Source organism: Carex rostrata, chromosome 33 (assembly GCF_964058835.1).
Source record: "Carex rostrata chromosome 33, lpCarRost1.2, whole genome shotgun sequence".
In the NCBI taxonomy this organism is placed as follows: domain Eukaryota; kingdom Viridiplantae; phylum Streptophyta; class Magnoliopsida; order Poales; family Cyperaceae; genus Carex; species Carex rostrata.
Genome location: NC_135950.1, coordinates 5,072,868 through 5,094,797, shown reverse-complemented (window position 1 = coordinate 5,094,797; position 21,930 = coordinate 5,072,868). Strand labels below are relative to the sequence as shown.

The 21,930-nt window shown below is 35.7% G+C and overlaps 2 protein-coding genes, 1 long non-coding RNA gene and 1 pseudogene across 4 annotated transcripts; 1 reads left to right on the top strand and 3 right to left on the bottom strand.

Moving 5' to 3' along the window:
* The first annotated feature begins 2,193 nt into the window (after positions 1–2,193).
* On the top strand, positions 2,194–5,053 carry LOC144548257 (uncharacterized). Its single transcript, XR_013509316.1, has 3 exons — positions 2,194–3,470; positions 3,715–3,829; positions 4,765–5,053. It is a non-coding gene; the product is annotated as an uncharacterized LOC144548257 (long non-coding RNA).
* An 848-nt stretch (positions 5,054–5,901) lies between these two features.
* LOC144548760 (uncharacterized) lies at positions 5,902–6,523 on the bottom strand. The gene is made up of 3 exons (XM_078297477.1): positions 6,408–6,523; positions 6,099–6,325; positions 5,902–6,024 (listed from the first exon to the last, which is right to left on the bottom strand). Exons 1-3 carry the CDS (start codon positions 6,520–6,522, stop codon positions 5,962–5,964), a joined length of 405 nt encoding a protein of 134 aa, XP_078153603.1. The 5' UTR covers position 6,523; the 3' UTR covers positions 5,902–5,961.
* A 63-nt stretch (positions 6,524–6,586) lies between these two features.
* LOC144548510 (uncharacterized) lies at positions 6,587–9,839 on the bottom strand. Its single transcript, XM_078297201.1, has 7 exons — positions 9,753–9,839; positions 9,116–9,210; positions 8,407–8,503; positions 8,055–8,217; positions 7,490–7,646; positions 7,242–7,410; positions 6,587–7,160 (listed from the first exon to the last, which is right to left on the bottom strand). Exons 1-7 carry the CDS (start codon positions 9,837–9,839, stop codon positions 6,771–6,773), a joined length of 1,158 nt encoding a protein of 385 aa, XP_078153327.1. The 3' UTR covers positions 6,587–6,770.
* A 2,090-nt stretch (positions 9,840–11,929) lies between these two features.
* LOC144548448 (putative disease resistance protein RGA3) lies at positions 11,930–15,608 on the bottom strand (annotated as a pseudogene). The gene is made up of 2 exons (XR_013509355.1): positions 14,474–15,608; positions 11,930–14,062 (listed from the first exon to the last, which is right to left on the bottom strand). The product of XR_013509355.1 is annotated as a putative disease resistance protein RGA3 (transcript).
* Between the last annotated feature and the right edge of the window lie 6,322 nt (positions 15,609–21,930).

The window sequence follows — 21,930 nt, the reverse complement described above, 5'->3', positions numbered from 1 at the left end:
ACCGCTGATAAGACCGATTTAATGAGTATCAGCTTTCCTCCATAGGACATAAGAGCCGATTTCCAGCTCGCTACTCTAGCCTCGACCACCGCAATTAGTGGAAGGAAGTCACTTCTCTTGGGTTTTCTATCCGAAAGCGGAAGTCCCAGATATTTAATCGGCAGTTCTGTTGTGGGGTATCCCAGAGTTCTCTCAATTACCTCCTTGAGGTCGCTTGGGATAGCTATCGAAACGAAGGCGCTTTTCATTCTATTGATCTTCAATCTCGTAATCTTCTCGTAAATTGCCAATATGAGAGCAATTATTTTAAGAGTTTTCGGGTGTGCCTCGGCTATGATAATTGTATCATCTGCATACTGTATGAGTTTCAGTGGGATATGAATGGGTTGATGCATCAAACTTAGTGAGTTTTTTATCAACCAGTTTAAGGAATCCGCGACAATTATGAACAACATTGGTGAGAGAGGATCCCCCTGTCTCAAGCCTCTTGAGTGGGTGAAGTATTCTGTTAAGTTTCCATTGACGCATATCGTTGATGATGAAGTTCTTAGAATCAAAAGTACTGCTGATATCCATTTTGGCGGAAAACTGCGCTCTATGAGTAGGTTAATTAGAAATGTCCAACTTGTTGTATCAAATGCCTTAGCAAAATCTACCTTGAAGAGAATTGATGAAATCTTCCTTTTACTACATGAGTTTAGGAATTCCCGATCCACCAAGAAGGATTCGATAATTGATTTTTCTTTCACAAAAGCCGTCTGGTTGTTGGAAACCAGAGCCTTTAAATGTGGTTGCAGTCTATCAGCCAGGATCTTCGTGATGATTTTAACCGAAATGTTTATCACACTAATGGGTCTAAAGTCCGCAATTTCCACTGGGTTTTGTTTTTTCTTGATCAAGGTTACCGCTGCTCTGTTTATGCTCGATATGTCAATCCTTCCCATTTGAACCCTCGTTATCACCTGCATGAGGTCAGGTGCAATGATTTCCCATAAATGTTGATAGAACTCAGTAGAGAATCCATCAGGCCTACTGGCCATATTCTTCGGTAACTGCATGACGACCTGTTGTACCTCCTGTGCTGAAATCGGGTCATCCAAACCCGCCAATTCGGCTGTCATATCGAGCCCTACTCGGCCTGACAAGTTGAATGGATGATTTTGAAGTTCCCGTTCTCCCAATAGGCCTTTATAGAAGTTGAGAATTGTTCCTTCCAGGAGCTCCGATTGAATTTTGAAGCCATCTTGAATTTTGAGACTCGTAATAAAATTGTTGTTTTTTCTCACATTAGCAGAAGCATGGAAATACTTAGTATTTTTATCTCCCAGTTGTAGCCACCTGCAACCCGATCTCTGTTTCCATTTGGATTCAGTGATTGAAACTAAATGAAAGATGTGTTCCTTGAGTCGAATTCTTAGAACCCTTTCATTTTCATTTAAATTTCTCCTTTTTTCTACCCGATCCAGTTTATGAACCACCCATTTAGATCTAGTGAGGTATGTATCTCTTTTTGCAAATACCTCTTCCGACCATAATTTCAGTTCATACGCTATTGCTCTCAGTTTTATCTTGAAATTTAGAGTTTCAGACCTTTTAGGTGGTAGTAGATTATTAATTAATTAGTATAAGAAATAGTAAGCATTAATTGTACATTTGTTTGTTGTGTGTTTCTCAATCTCAATGATTAGTTTTATAACACAATCTACCAAGTCCAACTCTCAGAGATGAAACAAACTGTTATTACTTTTAGCATACCTACTCCAAATCAGAATTATGTTAATAATTTATTTGACAATTAAGTATGAAACACGGAACAAATGCAGTTCAATTAAATTTGTACAACTAAAAAAAAAAAAAAAAAAATTCTCGCTCGAAACGATATGGAATTATCTGGTGACTAATTATTTACGCATATGGTTTGGGAGATTGATATTAATTATAGTACAGGCCCAATAGACAAAGGAAAATAAATGCACTTAAAAGTTGACCCAAAACAGTTTTTTTTTTATGAATTGGACCTTTTGTTGGACGACCGTAACTGAATTGAATTCGGATTGAATTATAATATAATCTATATACGGATCCATTCATATTTATATATTTACGGTCATTTATGCACTAACCAGTATATTAAAAATATGAAAATCCAAGCAACGGTTCATAATTAATCTCCTTTTTTTTTACCATAAAAAAAGAAAAGAAAAAAAAAGAAAAGAAAATGAAAAACAATCAGAAAATAAAGGCAAGGATAAACCACACAAAAACAAGCATAACTACAGAAAAATTGTTTTGACTTTTGAGTATTTTTTAGGGCTAGAACAGTCTTTTTCCCTCCCTGCTCCGTTATCTCTTTCTCACATAAATAACATCGTTACATTCCTTGTCTCCTTCACTCTCTCGTCGCTCCTTGATCGGAACACCAATTCTCCAACCAAAACGCGAAATGATTTGAAGGGAAATTTTCGGCTCAATATTTTCTAGTGAAAATTGATGAGATTCGGCGAGAATTCATTCTACAAAAACTGACGCTCTTTTTTCTTCCAGCGATACCCTTTCGCTTTCCGTGAGTATTCTCTTTGCTTCTACCAGTGTCAGTGTTCAATAACAACAAAGGAGAAAAGGGGCGGAGTCCTACGAGCAGTATTCTCTTTCACCTTATTTTTACTTTTTACTGGTAGTTCCCTGTTAAGGTATAAACTCTAGAGTAGTATATTTTTTATGCATTTTTTTTTTACTTTGGATTGATTTAAAATTGAGAAGCTATTTACTTTGAATTAATTTTCTAGTTATTTCACATGGAAGTGAGTGATTTGTATTGTATATTTAGTGTTTGAGATCAATTATATTCTCATGAAAGGATTATGTAGATATGGCAACACCATCTGTTTGATGAAATGCCAAACTGAGAAGAAGCCCGTATTCTTCTTTATGCTGTCTACAATGGTTTACACATGGGGATGCTCTTTAATTTTTCTCTTTATCCGAACAACTCGTATCAATGCATTGCCAATTTTGAACTTTTTGTATTTTGTCCCTAAACCATGTGATACGTGAGGTGGAGGGGGATTTTCACTGCTCATAGATTGGTGCTCGCTGCTCACTGCTCGGTCGCCGGTATTCAATGCAGAGCTCTTCGGGCCAATTTTTGAGAGCAAAACTGAGACCATAACTATTAAAGATATGAAGGCAACAGTTTTCAAGGCCATGCTTCATTTCATCTACACTGACTCGCTCTCTGAACTTTCATTACTGTATTATAGACATTTCTTTTTGTTTTTTTTAACATATGCTTCTTTCTGTAGGTAAATGATGGGGCTGTGTTACCAGACAAAGCAGCTCTTTGTTTAATAGCAATTTAGGATAATGTGTATGGATTCAACATGAGTGGTATCAAGAAACTAGCAATGACAGAGCCGCTTGTTGATACTGTCGATCCCAATCAGATTGTCACCAATTCCCAACTCCTCAAAGTGGGTGGTTTCTATTTTCTTCCTTTCTTATCATAGATTTCAAAATTGTTACTTCATGTCTTTGCTGGTATACTCGAGGTGAATCCAGGAATAGGTAACGAGTGCATGTTCATAAATGGTTTTGTGATGTATCAGTGACAGAAAGTCATTTAATTTTAAATTTAACTCTGGTACAGTTCATGCAGGCTAGATTGAAGTTAATTTAAACTTCTAATTTGAAATTACAACTTGTATTCCTTTATAGACTATAGACATATGAAAAATGACGCCAGGAGATTCCTCGTTCACCACACCATTTAAGTTGATAGCTGAGCGAACAGACTACATACATGCACTTGTTGCTTACTTTAATTAAGAAGGTATACTGATTCCTCTCTGTTATAATTTATAAGTAAAGAAATTACCAGTACTACATACATGCACTTCATGTTGATATAGCATGTGACAAAGTGCTAGTAAACCTTACTCTCAGCCTAACTTCTTTTCTGATAAATTCTAATTGCACAAGTGAGAGATGAGAAAAGCTTAATTACTTGATGCTGGATAACACCAAATGAGGGGGGGGGGGGGGGGGGGGATGGGGTTGGATTGGGTAACTTGAGATGATTGCAAACCTTAGGATTAATTAGGTTCAGTTGATTATTAGGAAGGGTTGCAGACATTAGATTCAAGGCAGAATTGTAGGACTGAGAATTTATTAGTGAGCCAAGTGCTGATTGCATTGTTGGAAATTATGACTCGGATTGTGGTATTGGATATAGAAGAGAGGAGTTTATATAACTTTGATATATTCTATTATTTAAGAGTACAAGATTGTGATATATTCTCACGCCTCACTATTATCTGATTCTATATATATTTCACTTCATTACACCTATCCTCTATTTATATTACATACATGTCGGTTACAAACTTTCTAGATTGTTCCTGGTACTAATATATAAAATATTATAGAAGTTTCTACTACAAATCCATAACCGGCCATATAAGTCGGTGATTTACAATTATCTAGAATGTACAAGATATACAATAATATAGACACTATAAGAAGCATCTAGCACATTTTATTTTACCGACTATATGAGTCTCTTTGGTAGCTATTGAATATTCCAGAAGGAATTAACGGGCCGGGCTTTCGGTGCTGATTAATTTCAACATGCATATTACAAGTTCTATTACATACCGAAGAGGGCTTGATCTAGGCTTCTATTTTCCAAGTATTTTATAGACCAAAAGGGGGTTGTTTCCTTCAATAGAATTTTACATACCGTTCAGTAGTTTCTTTATCTTGTAGGTAACGGCAGCTGGGCTCCTTCAGCCTTTGTTTTCAGTTATGTTTGTTTTCCAAGAGCAGTTTGCACAATAGAAGAACAATTTTCTCAGCAAGGTTGAATAGAAGGGCAATATGAGAAATGAATTGTTTGTGTAGAAGCAGTAGCAACTTAGGTTTTTTGTTTTAATTATTCACAACAAGTAGTAGTTTTCTTACATATAGTAGGATCTTAACTAAATTTGTACATAATCAATTTGTTTATAGAACAATTACCTTTTTCATTGTTAATCTTCTCGATGAGCCTTTGTCAGTATGATACTTAATTTCTTCACCATTCATTGTTAATGCTTTTTGGCACATCATCAGACATATATCCATTCTTTGGAGATTCTTTTTTGTTATGGAACATAATCTCTAATAAGGTGAATTCTTTTTGTTATGGCATATAAATCCATTGTTTCGAGTCACATATAATTATGATCCACTACAGCAGAAATACCCTTCTGCGACCGGCCAAATGGGTCGCAGATGGGTGAAGCGCCGGTCCCAGATGACTGAAATGGGTTGCAGAGACCCGGTCGCAGTTGCTCCGTCACTGATGCTTGCCCTGCTGACGTCACCGGTCTCTGAAGGGTATGGCGCCAGTCGCAGATGACCCCTTCAGCGACCAACTAAATTCGTCCCTGATGTGACATGCTGACGTGGCTAAGGGCTTATCAGAGACCACTGAGTGGTCACAGAAGGTTCCCATATGGGTCGCAGAAGCGTATTATTTTATTTTTTTGTTATTTATTTATTTATTTTTATTTCCAATTGGTAAGAACTGTAACAAACAAATATAATATTAAACCCATTCTATTCATATATTTTTCTCTCGCCTTAATTAGTACGAAACGTGACCTAGTGACGAAAACTCATATATTTTTTTGTTTTAATTGGTACGTACCATGAATTTAACATCAAATATCAAGTAATTCGCAAACAATTCACAGAACAACATAAACATGAAACATCTAAAGTACTACATAACATCAAATATGAAATATCTCAAAGTATGACATAAAACATCTAAAATACATAAACATCAAATATGTAACATCTCAAGTACGACATAACATCTAAAGTACTACATAAACATCAAATATGAAATATCTCAAGTACGACATAAAAACAAAATATTTAAAGTACGACATAATATCCTAAAACATCAAATATCTACTAGTCATCTCCGAGATCATCCCTGCTGTCATCATGAGTATCGGGGTGCAAGGTAGAACCTCCCTATGATAATATAACTAAAATTTTTATGGATGACCTTATTGGATTCAAACATACCCAAAAATTGGATTCCGTACCTGATGAGATGAAGAACCCGCCATGGTACGCCTCATCTCTTCCATGAATTCCATGAATTGGTTGAGCTGTGGTTGAATAATGCCTAACACCTGACCTGAAATCGCATTTATGTCTTCTTGCCTGAGAGGAGGCGGCCCCGAAGTATACGAGTGCGATTGCGATTCGGCTCGCGATTGTGAAGAAGACGCCCGAGACCCTCCTGGACGATACATCGATCTCGTCTTGCCTAAGACATTACAAAAAAAATAATTAGTGTTACATTACAATTTTAAATACAAATTTATAAAATTTAAGTATGTGTATTTTACCTAGAGTACCGAGACCGTAGTTGTCGCCGTGAGCATTATTGTCAGTGTTGGCATACCATATGTCTTCGTCAAAAGAGGGCCAAAGAGCTTCATCAGGCCCATACTTTTCGCTCATATCCTGATTGTACTTGTCCTGCAAAATTTATAAAATAAAACAAATAAAAAACGTACAAAAAGAATGAATATTATTAAAAAATTGTTATGTTATATTACCCGTGCCCTTTTCGCCCTCTCGGAACAAAGTTGCCCTGTCTTCTTGTTGGTATGTGTCGGCGTGAACAGCTCGTCAGACCACCTGGGCTCGCGATTGTTTTCATCCATCTATTATGTACAAACATTTCAACACAAATAAAATTATCAAAGTTAGTTCGAGTAAACTGAAATTAAAATTAATTGTTTTGATGAAATAAAACATCTTATGAATTTTTGTTTGTGAACTAGCATGTTCACTGAGCCTGTGGATGCAAAGGTAGCCTCTTTAGATGAGGTCCTATTTTTATGATTCTTCTCGCTCCGGATAGCAAAGTCTTCACTGCACCAATGGTCGCACAATTTGAGCCAGTTATCCCCCGTTATCCAATCATATGTGCTTGGCACCCCTCGGTCTTTCCACTCCAGAATGTTATCACTGTACTTATCTTTCGCATCATCTTTGCACTTGTTTAGCATGTTTTGGAGAAGTTTGTTGGCTATGCTGCTGAATGTCTTCCAGGCCTGAGCCATGTCTTCCTCTGGGGCAAACTGAAAGTGCTTCTGCATGCATTATTAAAAAGTCGTTAGTTAGCTAAAAAAAAATAGTAGATTGCCAATTTCAAAAAAAGAGATTTTACTTACCAAAAATTCTGCCTGGACCCCGAGTTTAGTTTTATCAGGAAAGTCATCATATTTTGTGCACACTGCTATGTTGGGTCTGTTAGTTGTCTCAGGAAAGTACAAACGTGCACATTGTGAGATTATTTTGTTGATATTTTTTGTCACGTCCGCCTTTTCTCCAATAAAAGCTCTACAAACAAAATTGATTAAAACCACTACAAATGGATAATCCTACATACACAAAAATAAAAAAATAAAATGAATTTTACCTATAACCGACTCGACGAATCACTGGTCTCTCCTCCGGCGTGTCTGGTAGCTTAATGTACTTATTTCGACCGCGCGGAGGGTACTTAGTCCCACTGGAAGATGCCTCCTTCTCCTTCCCCTTTCTGCTCGACATACCTTCAATAAGGTTTGTCTTGACTGTTAGTTTTATAAACAATTTTAACAAAAATAATTTCATTGAAATGTCAAATAAATAATACAATCACAATAAGGATTCAGTGCTTTCTTTTTATGAAAAGCAAGGACCCAGTCCTTGTGTGATTTATTCATAGAAGGGATTGTTACAAGTTTCAGGTTCTGAAAACCAAACCCGTCGAATGAAAGCAAAAATAAAAGGTAAAAAAACTTAAAAAATCCAAAAAAACCTAAAAAATCTATCTAATGTAAGAATCGCCATTGTAACAGAACTTCATCCACCATTTCATCTAAGTACTTAATCTTCTCGGTGCTTATTCACGAACACCTTTCTCTCCAGAAGATAAACATTGTCCTAATTCCTCATTGGTTGTTTTTTCCTCGACCTTTTTTTACTTTTCGGTTCATTACTTAAGTCTTCTACTGTTACTTCCTCAGGATCGGCCTCATCCACGAAAAGACTTGATTGATTCAATCCATCCTCAGCACGCACTTCAAATTCAGTGGGTGTGCCATCTTCTTGAAAGAACGCATCGCCATCGAACAAAATAAGCGGCCTGGATTTTCCTTTTGTCTTAACAGTAACCCACCAAAACCGAATGTTGAAATTAAAAAGAACTTTACTGGTACAGGAAAAGGATAAAAAAAACTTTACTGGTACCAGCCAATAATAAAAAGGAAACACAAAAAAGTGCACTTTACTGGTACACGAAAAGGGTAAAAAGACCTAGAAGCTGAAATTAAAAAGAGCACTTTACTGTACCAGAGATGAACCGCTGTACCACTGCGAAGCCAGAACCAGAGATGAACTGCTGCACTTTACTGTACCAGAGACAAAATCGATTAAAATCGTGTAATAGCTAGAAAAATCAATTAAAATCAGGGACAAAATTGAGGATTAAAAGATGTAATTTTTGAAAGTCCAATTCATTAATTAATAGTCCTAACTTTATATCAGTTTATTAAAGAATGATATCAAACTTCATAATTATGATCCTTGCTAAATTGTCAGAAACCAGAAAGCATGCTATTTAAATTTGCAATCCCCAATCATGCTAAATTGATTGAAGTAATTAAACAGCACCAAACCACTTGATAGAAAATATTATTTTAATCCTTCTTTCTTTCTTTTCAAATTTCACATCAAAATTACATATTATGGTTGGTAGTGGAATGAATGCTGGGAATGGTTTTGGTGCAGAAAAAATAATATTTAGAAAGCCCTTTGAGAAAAAATATTCTCTTGAAGCAGCAAAAAAAATTGCAACCAGTAGTTTTGGTGCTTCACCAATGAACTGCTTTTAAGTGGTCGCATAATGTTCAATCAATCATTTTCTCCCAATCTTCAAGCCCTTGGGGACATTGCTTCTACAGCCAATTTTAGTGAATTTCTCACTATTATCTACAACAAATTGCCAATACTTCTTCGGACCTGTTTTGCATATATGGCTGCGCTTTTCCCTGTCAATTACCTAATACATGCTAATTCACTAATTCGGCTGTGGATTGCCGAAGGAATATTGGTACAAAAGGAGGATGGAAGAACAATGGAGCAGACAGCTGAGCTCTATTTAGATGAACTCATCCAAAGGTATTATGTTAATAATAATAATCATAATTATTATTATTATTATCATTACTAAATTGTTGGCCATTTATTTTCAAATTTCACATCTAAATAAATTGAAGTAATTAAATGATTCATGAAATTGATGAACTTCATGTACCATCTGATACTGGTACAAGCATCTCTGTACCGGACAGGTACTGGTACGAGCAACTCAGAGATGAAAAATTTTCGAAATTTTCAATGCTCATGCTTATTTTCAAAAAGGGGTAAATGCAATGCATGGTAAATTAATTTAAGAGGAGTTAATTAGTACCGAGAGTCAGAAGACGGAGACTGAGGTGAAGGCCTTCTCGATTGCTGAAGGAACGCGAGCAGGGGAGGAAGGCCTTCTCGATCGCCGATCGTCGCCAGCAGGAGAGACCCGATCGCGTGCGGCGTGTGTCGATTTCCCTTTTTTTTTTTTCTTTTTTTTTTTTAGCTAAACAAAACGCGCCAAATAAAATACTTCACGGGTTTTCGCGGTGTAATGTTTCAGGGACCTTCTGGGACCGGGCCAAATCGGTCCCAGAAGGCTCTGGGCGCCGGTCCCAGAAGGACATGGGCCAATCCGTCCCCGCTGCGTACATTTTTCTTTTTTTTTTTTGGTTTTTCGTGGGATCTTCTGCGACCGGCGATCGGACCCGTCCCAAAATCCGGTCCCAGATAACTAATTTTGCTGTAGTGATCTGATTGTAGAGCTCAGGCAGATATCAGTACCATCAGTTTATTCAATGGTTCGTATCAGGTCTGTCTAGAAAAATATAAAATAAAACACTTTGGTTCCAGATGTAACTAATCCAGTCATCGTCTATCTTATTTTCTTTCTGTAAACATTCTAAATCTATATCAATAAACTCACAAAAGGATATGGAATAACTAAACTAAAACAACGCATGACCAGAATAGAAAAGTTGATGCATAAAACATTAGATAGCGGTTAAGGTAATAACAAACCAGAACAACATTAACAATAATGAATTAAATATGAAATAACTCCACCACACACAGCACAGAGAAAAGTTTATCCATATACTCCGTGTAAATTTCTGAAGTACAATTTTTAGAAAAAAAATTAACTAACATTTTGAAAACTTCATCCGTCACAGCGAGCACTCACAAAAGATTGTCATTGCCACTTCCAACTGCTTGTCTTCTTCTTCCATGTTTGATTTCTCAAATCGGGAGCAAAGAAAAACTATTGTTGGATCGAGGCGGCAATGGCACCAAGTACTTCAAGAGTTGGAAATACAACAAAAATATTATCTTTTAGCTCAATTAATTGCACAAAAGGATGTAATTATAGCAGGATTCATTGGCTGCCTACTCTCTTACAACATTTCACAGTACTCTCACTTAATACTTCTTCCACGCTATATTTGTACATGAACCCCAAATCAACCAACTTATTTGAACTAGTCTTCAAACTCTTCCCGTTTCCTTCAACCCTGAAATATTATATCATTGTCATATAAATACCTTAATGATCAAATTTTGTAAAAAAATTGAAACTTTTTTGTTAGTCCTTGTACGGTTCAGATTATCTAGCATGCACACAAAGTAAAAAAAGGCTCATTGTTATACTGACCAAAAGAGAAACCACAATTACAACAATATCAATGTCAGTGGTCTTACTCTTTGAGTAGCTTGAGCTCTGGAAACGGTCCCCTCAACTAAAGAGCATATCCTCTCTGGTACCTGACATCCTAACTGCTACCCAATAAGTCCCAACTTATTGTCTGCATTGAGATTCATGCTGGCACAGATATCAAAAGGGATGAACAACTTAAAATTTTCTAAAGGGAAGGGCAAGGGACTCGGGTCAAATTCCTCAGCTAATTGTTGCTGATTATATAAACAAGACAAATGTAGCTCTTTCCTTGCTACATTTTTTTTTTATTCTTTTCTGAATATTATACTATGCTGTTACTGGCACTATTGTTGTTGTTATTACTACTATTACCACTTTCTGATGTGAAAGGAACTAGATAGATGAAAGGAACAAGACTAATGTACCTTACTTGAAGGAAAATAAGAAAAACACCGACTAATGTAATTCCACCAGCAACAGAAGTAATCACTTTGTGGCCTGTGTGTCTCACTTATTGCTTCCTCTCTTTTTCACACCCTTCACCTTGACACATTTATTTGCTAATTCTACAAAGCACAAACAAGAAAAAGATAAATCAGTTTTATAGTTCTGATACTTGTTATATACTGTGCAATAATTCTTTGTTATGTAAAAGCAATATACTTTGCTTGAAAGATTCTAAAACAATCTTTTATGTTTTTTCTTCGTGCTATATATTTATAATTGTTTGCTGAATCGTTATACATACATTAGATAGTGATCGATATATATACCTCAACTGAACGCAAGCAATGTAATAATTAAATAATACTAATAACTCATTTTGTTACCAACTAAGGTGCTTAGAAGGACCAATCTCTCAGTTTTTATTGAACATTTACCAATTTGTTACCTTTGGATGACAGCCACCAGAAATTCTTATGCATGTTATCAATCAAGAAAGCTACTTGATATAACCAGCCAAAAATGGTTTTTCTCTTTTTAAATGAAACCTCATTAAAATCAGCAATCATAACATACAGAAAGGGGCAAAAAGGAAAGAACTCAAGACAGTACTGGTATGGTACTGATAGGGTTGCATAGGTGCTATTTGTACTTGAATATAAAAACTTATTAAATAGCTACTGACCTTGTGCTTGTATTGGTGGCGAAACTGAATGGTGTCCTCTTGTAAGTAACATATAAAGATTCACTCGATGAGTAGATAGTCACATTGGGAATGTGCTTGAATCTGTTCCACTCAGAACCACTTCCTCCTTCGCTTGCAATCTTCAGCAACAATTCCTCACTACACTTGACTGTTAGCTTTTGCAGCATTGTAGTTGCCAAGTAATCTGGGAGGGTTTCCATTTCAAAATCATTTAAAACCATTCTTTGTAATGACTTAAGGTCCTCCAAAGTTTTTAGGTTTGGGCATCCTTTTATTTGAATATGAGAGATGCTTGGTAAATTTGAAAATCTCTCCAGGATTAGATTGTTAGTAACATGAATATCTCTGATTGATGGGAGTTTCTCTATGAAAATTAGATTGTCAGCACGTTCAATTTGTAGGAACTCTAAGGAAATAGCGTGGTGCGAAACACCCTCCGGAAGAGATCTCAACTGGGGACAATCCCTAATTACCAATGTTTTTAGCTTAGGCATGGCTGGCTGTCCCATATTCCACCGCCACTCTTTCCATTTGGGCAAGTTCAAAAATTCTAGATCACTCAATTTGGGAAATGCGGGCTTGACAGGACAACTCGTAGCTATTACATCTTTTCTTTGGATATCCCTCTCCAAGAACTCTTCTCCCACACTCGCAACTGAATGTAAACCTTCTAATCGAAGAAACACCAAATTGGGAAGTTGGCCTAATGGAGCAAGCTCCTCAAAGCAAGCACAATGTTGAATATAAAGATAGTTAAGGTTTGGAAGGGCTGCTCCCAAGTTCAACCAATTCGGAAGGCATCTACCAAAGTAACCTTTAATTAAAAACTTTTGTAGAGAACTTGGAGGACAAAGCTCATTTAAAACATCCTCAATTACCATATATTTCTCGTTAGTTTGGGAAAGTAGTTCTTCTGGCCTCAAAAAAGTGTAATTGAGGTATAGTAGCTTCAACTGATTCTTGCTCCTAAGGTTAGCCTTTTTTGCTATGTTCCTATCGGATACTCTCTCTAAGCCCTCTAAACGAAGGTGAATGAGTTGAGATAGAGATTCTAATCTATCTACACTACTGAATCTCTCCAAATTATTCTTGTATGGCTTGAAGCCCAGTAGATCAGTGAGCTTTTCTAGATTATTTAATCCCATTGGGATTGCCTCAACTTTTGTATTTTCAAAACTAAGACACCTCAATTCTCGGAGATTACAAATGCTTTCGGGGACTTGCGACAACTCAATGCAGTTTCTACAACATAAACATGCCAAATTTCTCAGATTTTCTATGGAACTTGGAATACTTCTTAACTTTGAAGCACTGACATCCAAGTATCTGAGATGCACAAGGCCAAACAAAGAATCTGGTAGGTTTGAGATATTGGAATTGCGTAGATCTAAAATACGTAGGTTACAAACAGTTTTACACATATCATCAAGTGCAAAATCAGATTTGTCACGAAGTACTAATGTTCTCAACCCTTTTTCCTTTTTAATTACTTCAATATTTACCTCATATGCTTCTATTGATAACCGTCTTACTTTCAGTGAACCGTCAGACTTGGATAAAACTTGTCCCTTCCCTAAGACACAGTTCTCATCTTTTCCCAATTGACGGGCAAAAGACCACAAAAGGTCATGCATTTTGCATACGCTTTGAGTGCTATGAAAACCTTCCAAAAGATTTCGCATAATTAACTCCTTGTAATACAAGTCACCCAGCTCCCAAAAATCTTCCTTATCGTGCAAAAAACCTTCTGCAAGCCACATATAAAACAAATCTATTTTGTAAATCTCACAATCTTCAGGATAGAGGGAACAAAAGATGAAGCATTGTTTCAAAGGTGATGGAAGATCCTCGTAGCTCAAATAGAATGCACGATGAACATCTCCCGGTAGCCCATCCATGAACCACACATTGTTTCGAAGAATTGCTTCCCAGTTGCCTCTGGTGTTGCCTTTTGTGCGAAGAACACCGCCTATGGTTTTGATGGCAAGAGGTAAACCATCACATTTTTCAACAATTTGCATTCCAATTTCCATGAAATCTTGAATCTCGCTCTCAACCCCGTTAGGCGCGACCTACCAAATAATTATATACACATGAAGTTAGTAACTTCATATTAAAAATGAACAACTTTATGGTAGAAAATTAATGTCATTGGAAAATTTGCATTCAAAATTAATGCCATTCATATTAGAAAATATAAGGTAGAAAGTTTACAATTTTACAGTAAATGAACAATCTAACTTAGTTGCCCATGATCGAATGCACAGTTTTTTTTAAAAAAAAATGCTACATCTACTGTATTTCTTTTTCATCAAGTAGATATATATAACTATACTTTTAATTAAGCTAGATGTTGCCCTCTAGTTCGAACAAAACAATTAGTCGAGAAAAATAAATATAGAAAATCATAGCAGGTTAATCCATCTAATGTTAATTCAAATTAAGAGTAAATTGTAAAAAAACATCATAATTTTGAGAGATACCTGTTTAATTAACAATGACCAGCCATCCATGTCAGATAACTTCTTGACCCGATGAGATCTTGCCGCCCTCATTCCATTTGCAACTCTTTGATCTCAAACCAACTCCCATGTGCTGCACCACTCATGGGAGCACGCAATAGGTCATCCCAAACCGCTTGACTCTCTTCCCAAACATCATCGAGAACAAGCAGGAACTTTTTCTTCTGGATGGTTCTCTCAAGTAAAGGCACCAACTCTGATCTTTCCTGGGCGGCACCATGCTCACCTCCTGCCTCCCGTATCATACACTTCAGCACTTCTACTCCTTTCACCTCCTTTGAGATGCATACCCAAATTTTTAACTGGAATTCCTCTCCAATTCTATCATCATTAAAGATCCTTTTGGCTAAAGTGGTCTTTCCAATTCCTCCCATCCCCACAATAGCAGCAACACCAATGTTTTCTCTCACATTATTCTCTGCTTCGGTTAGCCAGTTCACTAGCAGCTCAGTATCTTTTTCAATATTTTCTCCAACAATATCAGCTAGCACAACTGTGGGATCAGTCTTGCGGCTTATGATCGAGTCCACTCGGCTACCTCGAACGAAAGGCTCAGAAAAGATTTGTGATTCGGTCAAACCCAGAGCAGCCTTACTCTTGGCAAGCTCTTGTAGCCTCGAATTTATATCTTTGATTTTGTAACCGATCTCATGAGCAAATAAAGGATTGTGGAAGCAAGACAGCAAATGGCAGCCAAAGCGAGCATTTGTTGAGGAAAGGGAACTGGAGGCAGCAAGGCGCTCCTTTACCTTGATCTGACAGAGGTCAATGACGTCATCAGCATCATACATGACATCCTTGAGCTGCATAAGCCAGCGCTCTATGGCACTGCCCTTGCTCTGCTTCCTCTCAGCATCGGTTAGGACACATTGTATGTCACGAACGGTCTTGTTGAGCTTCTCGATCTGGCCAGGGATGCCCAGCAACATGCCCACTTCATCCTGAGCCATTTTCACAAGAAGCTCGCTAAACTTTGACAGGAAGGCATCGAGTATCATCACCATCTTTTTATTGGACGAGAGCTACAGGAGATTAGTGCGCGGGAGAGAGAGAGTGATTGGAATGGGGATAGTTGGAGAATGTGGATCTAGAACAAAATTTCTTTCCTTATACTTTTGCTAGGATCATAGATTAATTATTCATTTCTTGGGGTAGTTGAGTAAGTCGGTGATGGAGCTGGGACCAAACCACCCACCCCCCCAAATTAAAAAAAAAATTGCATTTGTCAAGACTCAAGAACAACTCCCGCCCACCCACCCACCAAAAAAAAAATGCATTTGTCAAGAACAGCTCATCGTGATAAAGAAATCATTTTTTATAGTGGAATCAAATGGAGTCACGGGGATAAGAATTCTCTATTTTCTCGCTAAATGCAATTCACTGACATCACATGGGTAATAGTGTTCAAAGAAAAGACAAATAAATAGATGACTGTCTAATTATTTAGTCTCACAACAAGAGATTAAAACTTGATTGAAACAGACCAACGGGTGATGCTGCTGCTGGAGGTTTAATACGAGATGAGCACGGCTTTTGGATGGGAGGATTTCAAGCATCATTAGGCTCCATTTCAGTTCTAAATGCCGAACTCAAAGCTATCCAACTTGGACTTCAAATAGCGTAGGGAAAGGGGTTTGAAAAGATGATTGTGGAGACCGATTCAGCAGAAGCTTTTCAGATTTTACAAAGTGAAAGAGAGGAAACTGAGAACAACACATTGGAGCAAATTTGGGTGTTAATGGACAAAGATTGGGAGGTGAAGATCATGTGAACCGAGAGGAAATGGAACGGTTATGTTGATTTATTAGCAAAAAAATGCCCTTTCAAGTGGCATTATTTTTAAATCCTTAAGTTTTATTCTCCATTTTATAAATAATTTGTATTGTGCGGATGTATTAGGTACAAATTGTAATAACTTGTTTAATTATGTTTAATAAAATAGGAGGTATACTCCTCTGATGGCTATGCCGAATGAGGGGTGTGCTTTTTTCCTTGTCTGATAAAAAAAAAAGAAACTTGATTGAAATAGTTATATACAAGCCTGCTCCAAGGTAATTTATATCGAAGCAGAGTGGAGCGGAGCAGAAAAGGTAGAAGATTTTGATACACTTTTATGACTATTTCAATACCATATGCTTATAAGTTGTTTTTGTGTTTTAAAAATTCAAATAATTGATTTAAACTGTTTAACAAGATATCCATATTAAAACTTACTTAGAGACCAACTTTTATATTTTTTTTAAAAACTTTTTTACTGTTTTTGAAGTAGGTAGAAAATAATTGTTATTTATGATCTAGAATCTTCTGACTCAATGGATTTTTTATCTATCTTAAAAACTAGTAAAAAAGTTTCAAAAAATATAAAATTTGATCTCCAAGCACTTTTTAATATGGATATCATGTTGAACGATTCCAATTGACTGTTTGGACTAAAATGACTGATAAACATATGGTGTTGAAGTACTTGTAGAAACGTATTAGCTGATCTTATAAAAAAATTGTATATATAAACGACGTCCCAAATTTTTCTCTCACTCCGGACCTCAAAATCTTCAGGACTGACTCTGATGATGAAGTCACTGATGGTAAGTAAATTTTGTATGTAAAATCTATAGGTGAATTGAACATTAGTTACATAAACACAATAGTAAATGAGGAGGGTTCAAATGCCTCCATGTTTTTGTGCCTCCATCATGCCTCCATCTCTCTTCATCATTTTCAAAGTTCAAACAGTCGATCCGAACCGCTTAATCTAACCTCCATACTAAAATATGTTTGGAGACCAAATTTTATATTTTTAGGAATTTTTTTACTATTTTTTTAGATAGGTACAAAAATACTGTTTTTAGATGATTCAGATTTACTGATTTTGTACCTATCTAAAAAAATAGTAAAAAAATTTCTAAAAATATAAAATTTGGTCTCCAAACATATTTTAGTATGGAGGTTAGGTTGAGCGGTTCGGATCGACTGTTTAAACTTTGAAAATGATGGAGAGAGATGGAGGCATGATGGAGGCACAAAAACATGGAGGCATTTGAACCCTCCTCATAGTAAATAGGAAGGAGCAATTTATCAATGATCAGTAGCGGCTTTATATTATTGCAATATTATATTGGCATGCGATCACCAGTCAGGGCTAAATTCACATCATAAAAACACAAAGTTTTTTTTTGATGGTAGGTTGGCAATTGACAGCCTACTGTTTTGCATTGATAAAAAATTAATTACAAATGTTCAAACACCTCCTATATATATTACATTACTCAATGAAATTAGATATTCTACTTTTGAAGAAATAAGAAAACCGAGGGTTCATGCTCCTCTAAAACCCCTCATCCATTATCTATCCATAGTCTAACTTCCTTGATCGTTTCTTCTACGAGCAACGTAACTGTCTTTGTCTTTTGATTAAAAATTCTACTATTCCGTTCTCGCCACAGGGACCACAATCCCGCTGCCCAAGCTGTTGTCCACACCAACCTCAGTTCTTCCGTTTGCATAGCTCTTGCTCCTGCTCCTTCTCCTACCCAGAGTCTAACGTGATCGCTAACACTATTATGTATTGTACCCAAACCCAATTTGAGAAGCAACAGAATCCAGTATGCTTTAGATACTGAACAATCCCAAAAAAGGTGTTTACTTGTTTCCACCATATGACCAGCACATAATCCGCATCCTCTTCTCCGTAGCATGTCTCTAGTTAATAGTTTATTGTGTAACATTACCCATATGAATACCCTTACCTTTGGTGGCGTCTTGGCCTTCCAAACCCTCTTCTGATATGGGCATAGTACTCCTGTGGTGTGCAGCATCTTATATGCCGAAGATGTCAATAAAGAAGTGAACAAGTATTAATTATAGTGTGTGTGCAAAAGTGGTAGATATTTATGAGTTATGAGCTAGCTCTAATCTCATTTAAGTGACGCTTGGTAATAGTGGTTTGATTTTGTCCCAGTCGGGTATACCCTACCCTGCCTGCCCGTACCCGATACCCGGGGTACTCGTGCCCGAGCCCGGGTATAGGTCGGGTACACGGGTAGGCGGGAAGGGGCAAAAAACGGACCGGACCGATTTTTTTGGACAAATGCCCGACCATATACATGTATTTTGTAATATTTATTATTTATAATATATGCATTATTTGTTCACTAATTTTTTTAAATTTTTCAATAGTTTCGCTTCTAGGAGCACTAGCAGTGGTGGTTTGTTAGCAGATTTCCAGTCAGAGATCGAACCACAAACAACAAGCGAGATAGTGACCTATGTATTGATGATGAACGGAAATGAACAGGGACTTGATGTCATGGCATGGTGGAGGAGGCATCAAAGGGCATTTCCAACACTGGCGATGATGGCTCGTGACGTATTTGCCATGCCCGTGTCAACCGTACCTTCCGAAAGTTGTTTTAGTTTGGCGAACAGGATCCTCTCCGATAAATGCAGTAAATTGGGTGCAAATGTTTTTGAGAGACTTGTGTGCTTGAAAGATTGGATTCAAGCTGAAGAGCGCAGGCAACATGTGCATGAAGCATCATCATCCGAAGTCGACACTGAGGAAAGCGGTACCGAGGCACGGCACGAGGCTAATTCGGATTCAGACGGTGCAGAAGAGAGCGAAGAATGGTATAGGAATGAGAACTTCTAGATATGTAGTGTCGGTATAAATTTCTAACTTCTTTTAATCTTTATAATTATTTTTTAAATTATAAATTTCTAAACATTCCAATTAGTTTTTAAATTATTCGTTTTAAAGAAGAATTACTAACAATAAAAAAGTTAGAATCCGCCTATGTTATTTTACATAGCCGGTCTCAAGCCCGGAATAAAGGAGGAGGGTAACTTTTATTTTTTAATCTATTGCTTTAAAATAATTCATAATTATTTAAAGTAATTGATTTAAGAAAATTTTTATTTTTATTTTATTGTTTTAAAGTAATTGATTTAAGATATTTTTTATTTATATTTTTTGGTACCAATTGAAAATAAATGAACGTTTACAAAATATATTATCAATTTAAAATGAACGTTTAGAAAATATATTATCAATTTAAAATGTAAACTAAAAAGTTCGAGATATAAATAAATTATGAAACTATATAATTAGAATGAGAATTTAAAAATAAAATAAAATGACTCGTGTAAAGAAATAAATAAATACATTTGTACTTAGCCGATTAAACATATAAATTTTCGCAAGAATAATTTATATATATATGTTACAAATTTTATTTATGTAGGAATTATAAAAATGTGACTTGATAATTTTATGTATATATATATATGAGGAGGGTTCAAATGCACCCAAATTTTTGTGCACCCAAATGCACCATATCCTTTTTTTCCATTTTCAATGTCCGAATAGTCAATCCGAACCGTTAGATGCGATCTATATATTAAGATGTGCTTGGAGACCAAATTTTACATTTTTTGGAATTTTTTTACTATTTATTAAGCCACTTTGAAAAATCGCTGATCTAATGGTCCAGAATATGTAAAATCAGCGATTTTCATAGTGGCTTAATAAATAGTAAAAAAATTCTAAAAAATGTAAAATTTGGTCTCCAAGCACATCTTAATATATAAATCGCATCTAATGGTTCGGATTGACTATTCGGACTTTGAAAACGGAGAAATATAATTTGAAAGATAGGGTGCATTTGGGTACATTGGAACCCTCCTCTCTCTCTCTCTCTCTCTCTATATATATATATATATATATATATATCTCCATTCTATTATTAAGCACGTTGGGTGTCCGATCCGCCAACGGCTACGATTGAAAGATAAAACTTCGGATTTGATCTCAGCTCTCCAATTACATAATTTGTCTTCTTTTGATTAAATGCATCTATTTTATGTATAAAAGTCTAAATTTAGTTAAAAGTATACTCACCACATGTGCTGCCACACGATATGTTACAATTAAAATTGAACAAATTCTGAAATTTAGCGATATATTTATTCATTTCCTTATTTCTTTGTTTCTATATTTCTCATCTTCAATTGAGAAGACTCTACCTTCCATTTTCTTATTTCTTTGTTTCCTTACTTCTTCTTCGTTTCTATACAGATCATAATGGAAATCAATTTTTTTTTATTTCCTTATTTATCTTTCTTTGTTTCTATACATATTGGTGTGTGCAATTTAAAATATATTTTCAATATATAATATATCAATGTGCGTGTGTGTATTCTAAATTAGAAACAAAGAAGAAGAAGAAGAAGAAGAAGAATACAAAATTGGAATGTGTGTAAGCATATATTTCTCTTATAATATGTGTGTGTGTATGTGTGTCTATATATATATATATATATATATATATATATATAGAGTACGGCTAACGCGCTTCCTCTAGCATATGGGCCGAAATGCTTCCGGTGGAAATTTGAAATTTTAAAATCCAAAAAGTCGATCTGAACCGTTCATCTTCTTCTCCATATTAATATCTGCTTGGAGACCAAATTTTACATTTTTCTGAAATTTTTTACTATTTATTAAGCCATTTTGAAAATCGCTGATCCAACGGTAGCTTCTGATTTTTACTGTTTGGTAAGCCACCGTTGGATCAGCGATTTTCAAAATGGCTTAATAAATAGTAAAAAATTTCAGAAAAATGTAAAATTTGGTCTCCAAGCAGATATTAATATGAAGAAGAAGATGAACGGTTCAGATCGACTTTTTAGATTTTGAAATTTCAAATTTCCACCGGAAGCATTTCGGCCCATATGCTAGAGGAAGCGCGTTAGCCGTACTCTATATATATATATATATATATATATATATATATATATCCTATACATACACATGATAATACTTTTTATTTATATTTTTTATATCATATTATATGTCGATATTGAATTGTTGTATGATATATATATGTCGATATTTGATATTAGATTCGAATCGAGTATTTGATATTAGATTCGAATCGAGCTATTATTTGATATTATTGGTACTTAAAAATAAAGAATCATCACATCATCAAATTGTTATTAAAGATCACGATTAAAGTTAATTAAAAATACAAAATCATATAATTTTTCTATTAACATGTGTCTTAATTTTTAGATAATTATTATTTTCATTGACATATTTGTTTCTTATAATATATCCCCGTTGCAACGCACGGGTATGATACTAGTATATATATATATATACTATTTGATATTGAACTATTCAGATTTTAAAAGTCGAATTATAAACACGTAATAATATTTATACGACACTGTTAAAAAAAAAACATAACAAAAAAAGAAAAAAAAATAACAGGAAAAAAATAGAAAAAAAAACAGAAAAAAAAACGGACCTACCCGGACCGCCCTACCCCTCAAGGGTACCGCGGGCAAGGATATAGGACGGACAGGGCACAGTTTTTGAAAAAAATACTCGAAATACCCGTATACCCGCCGTACCC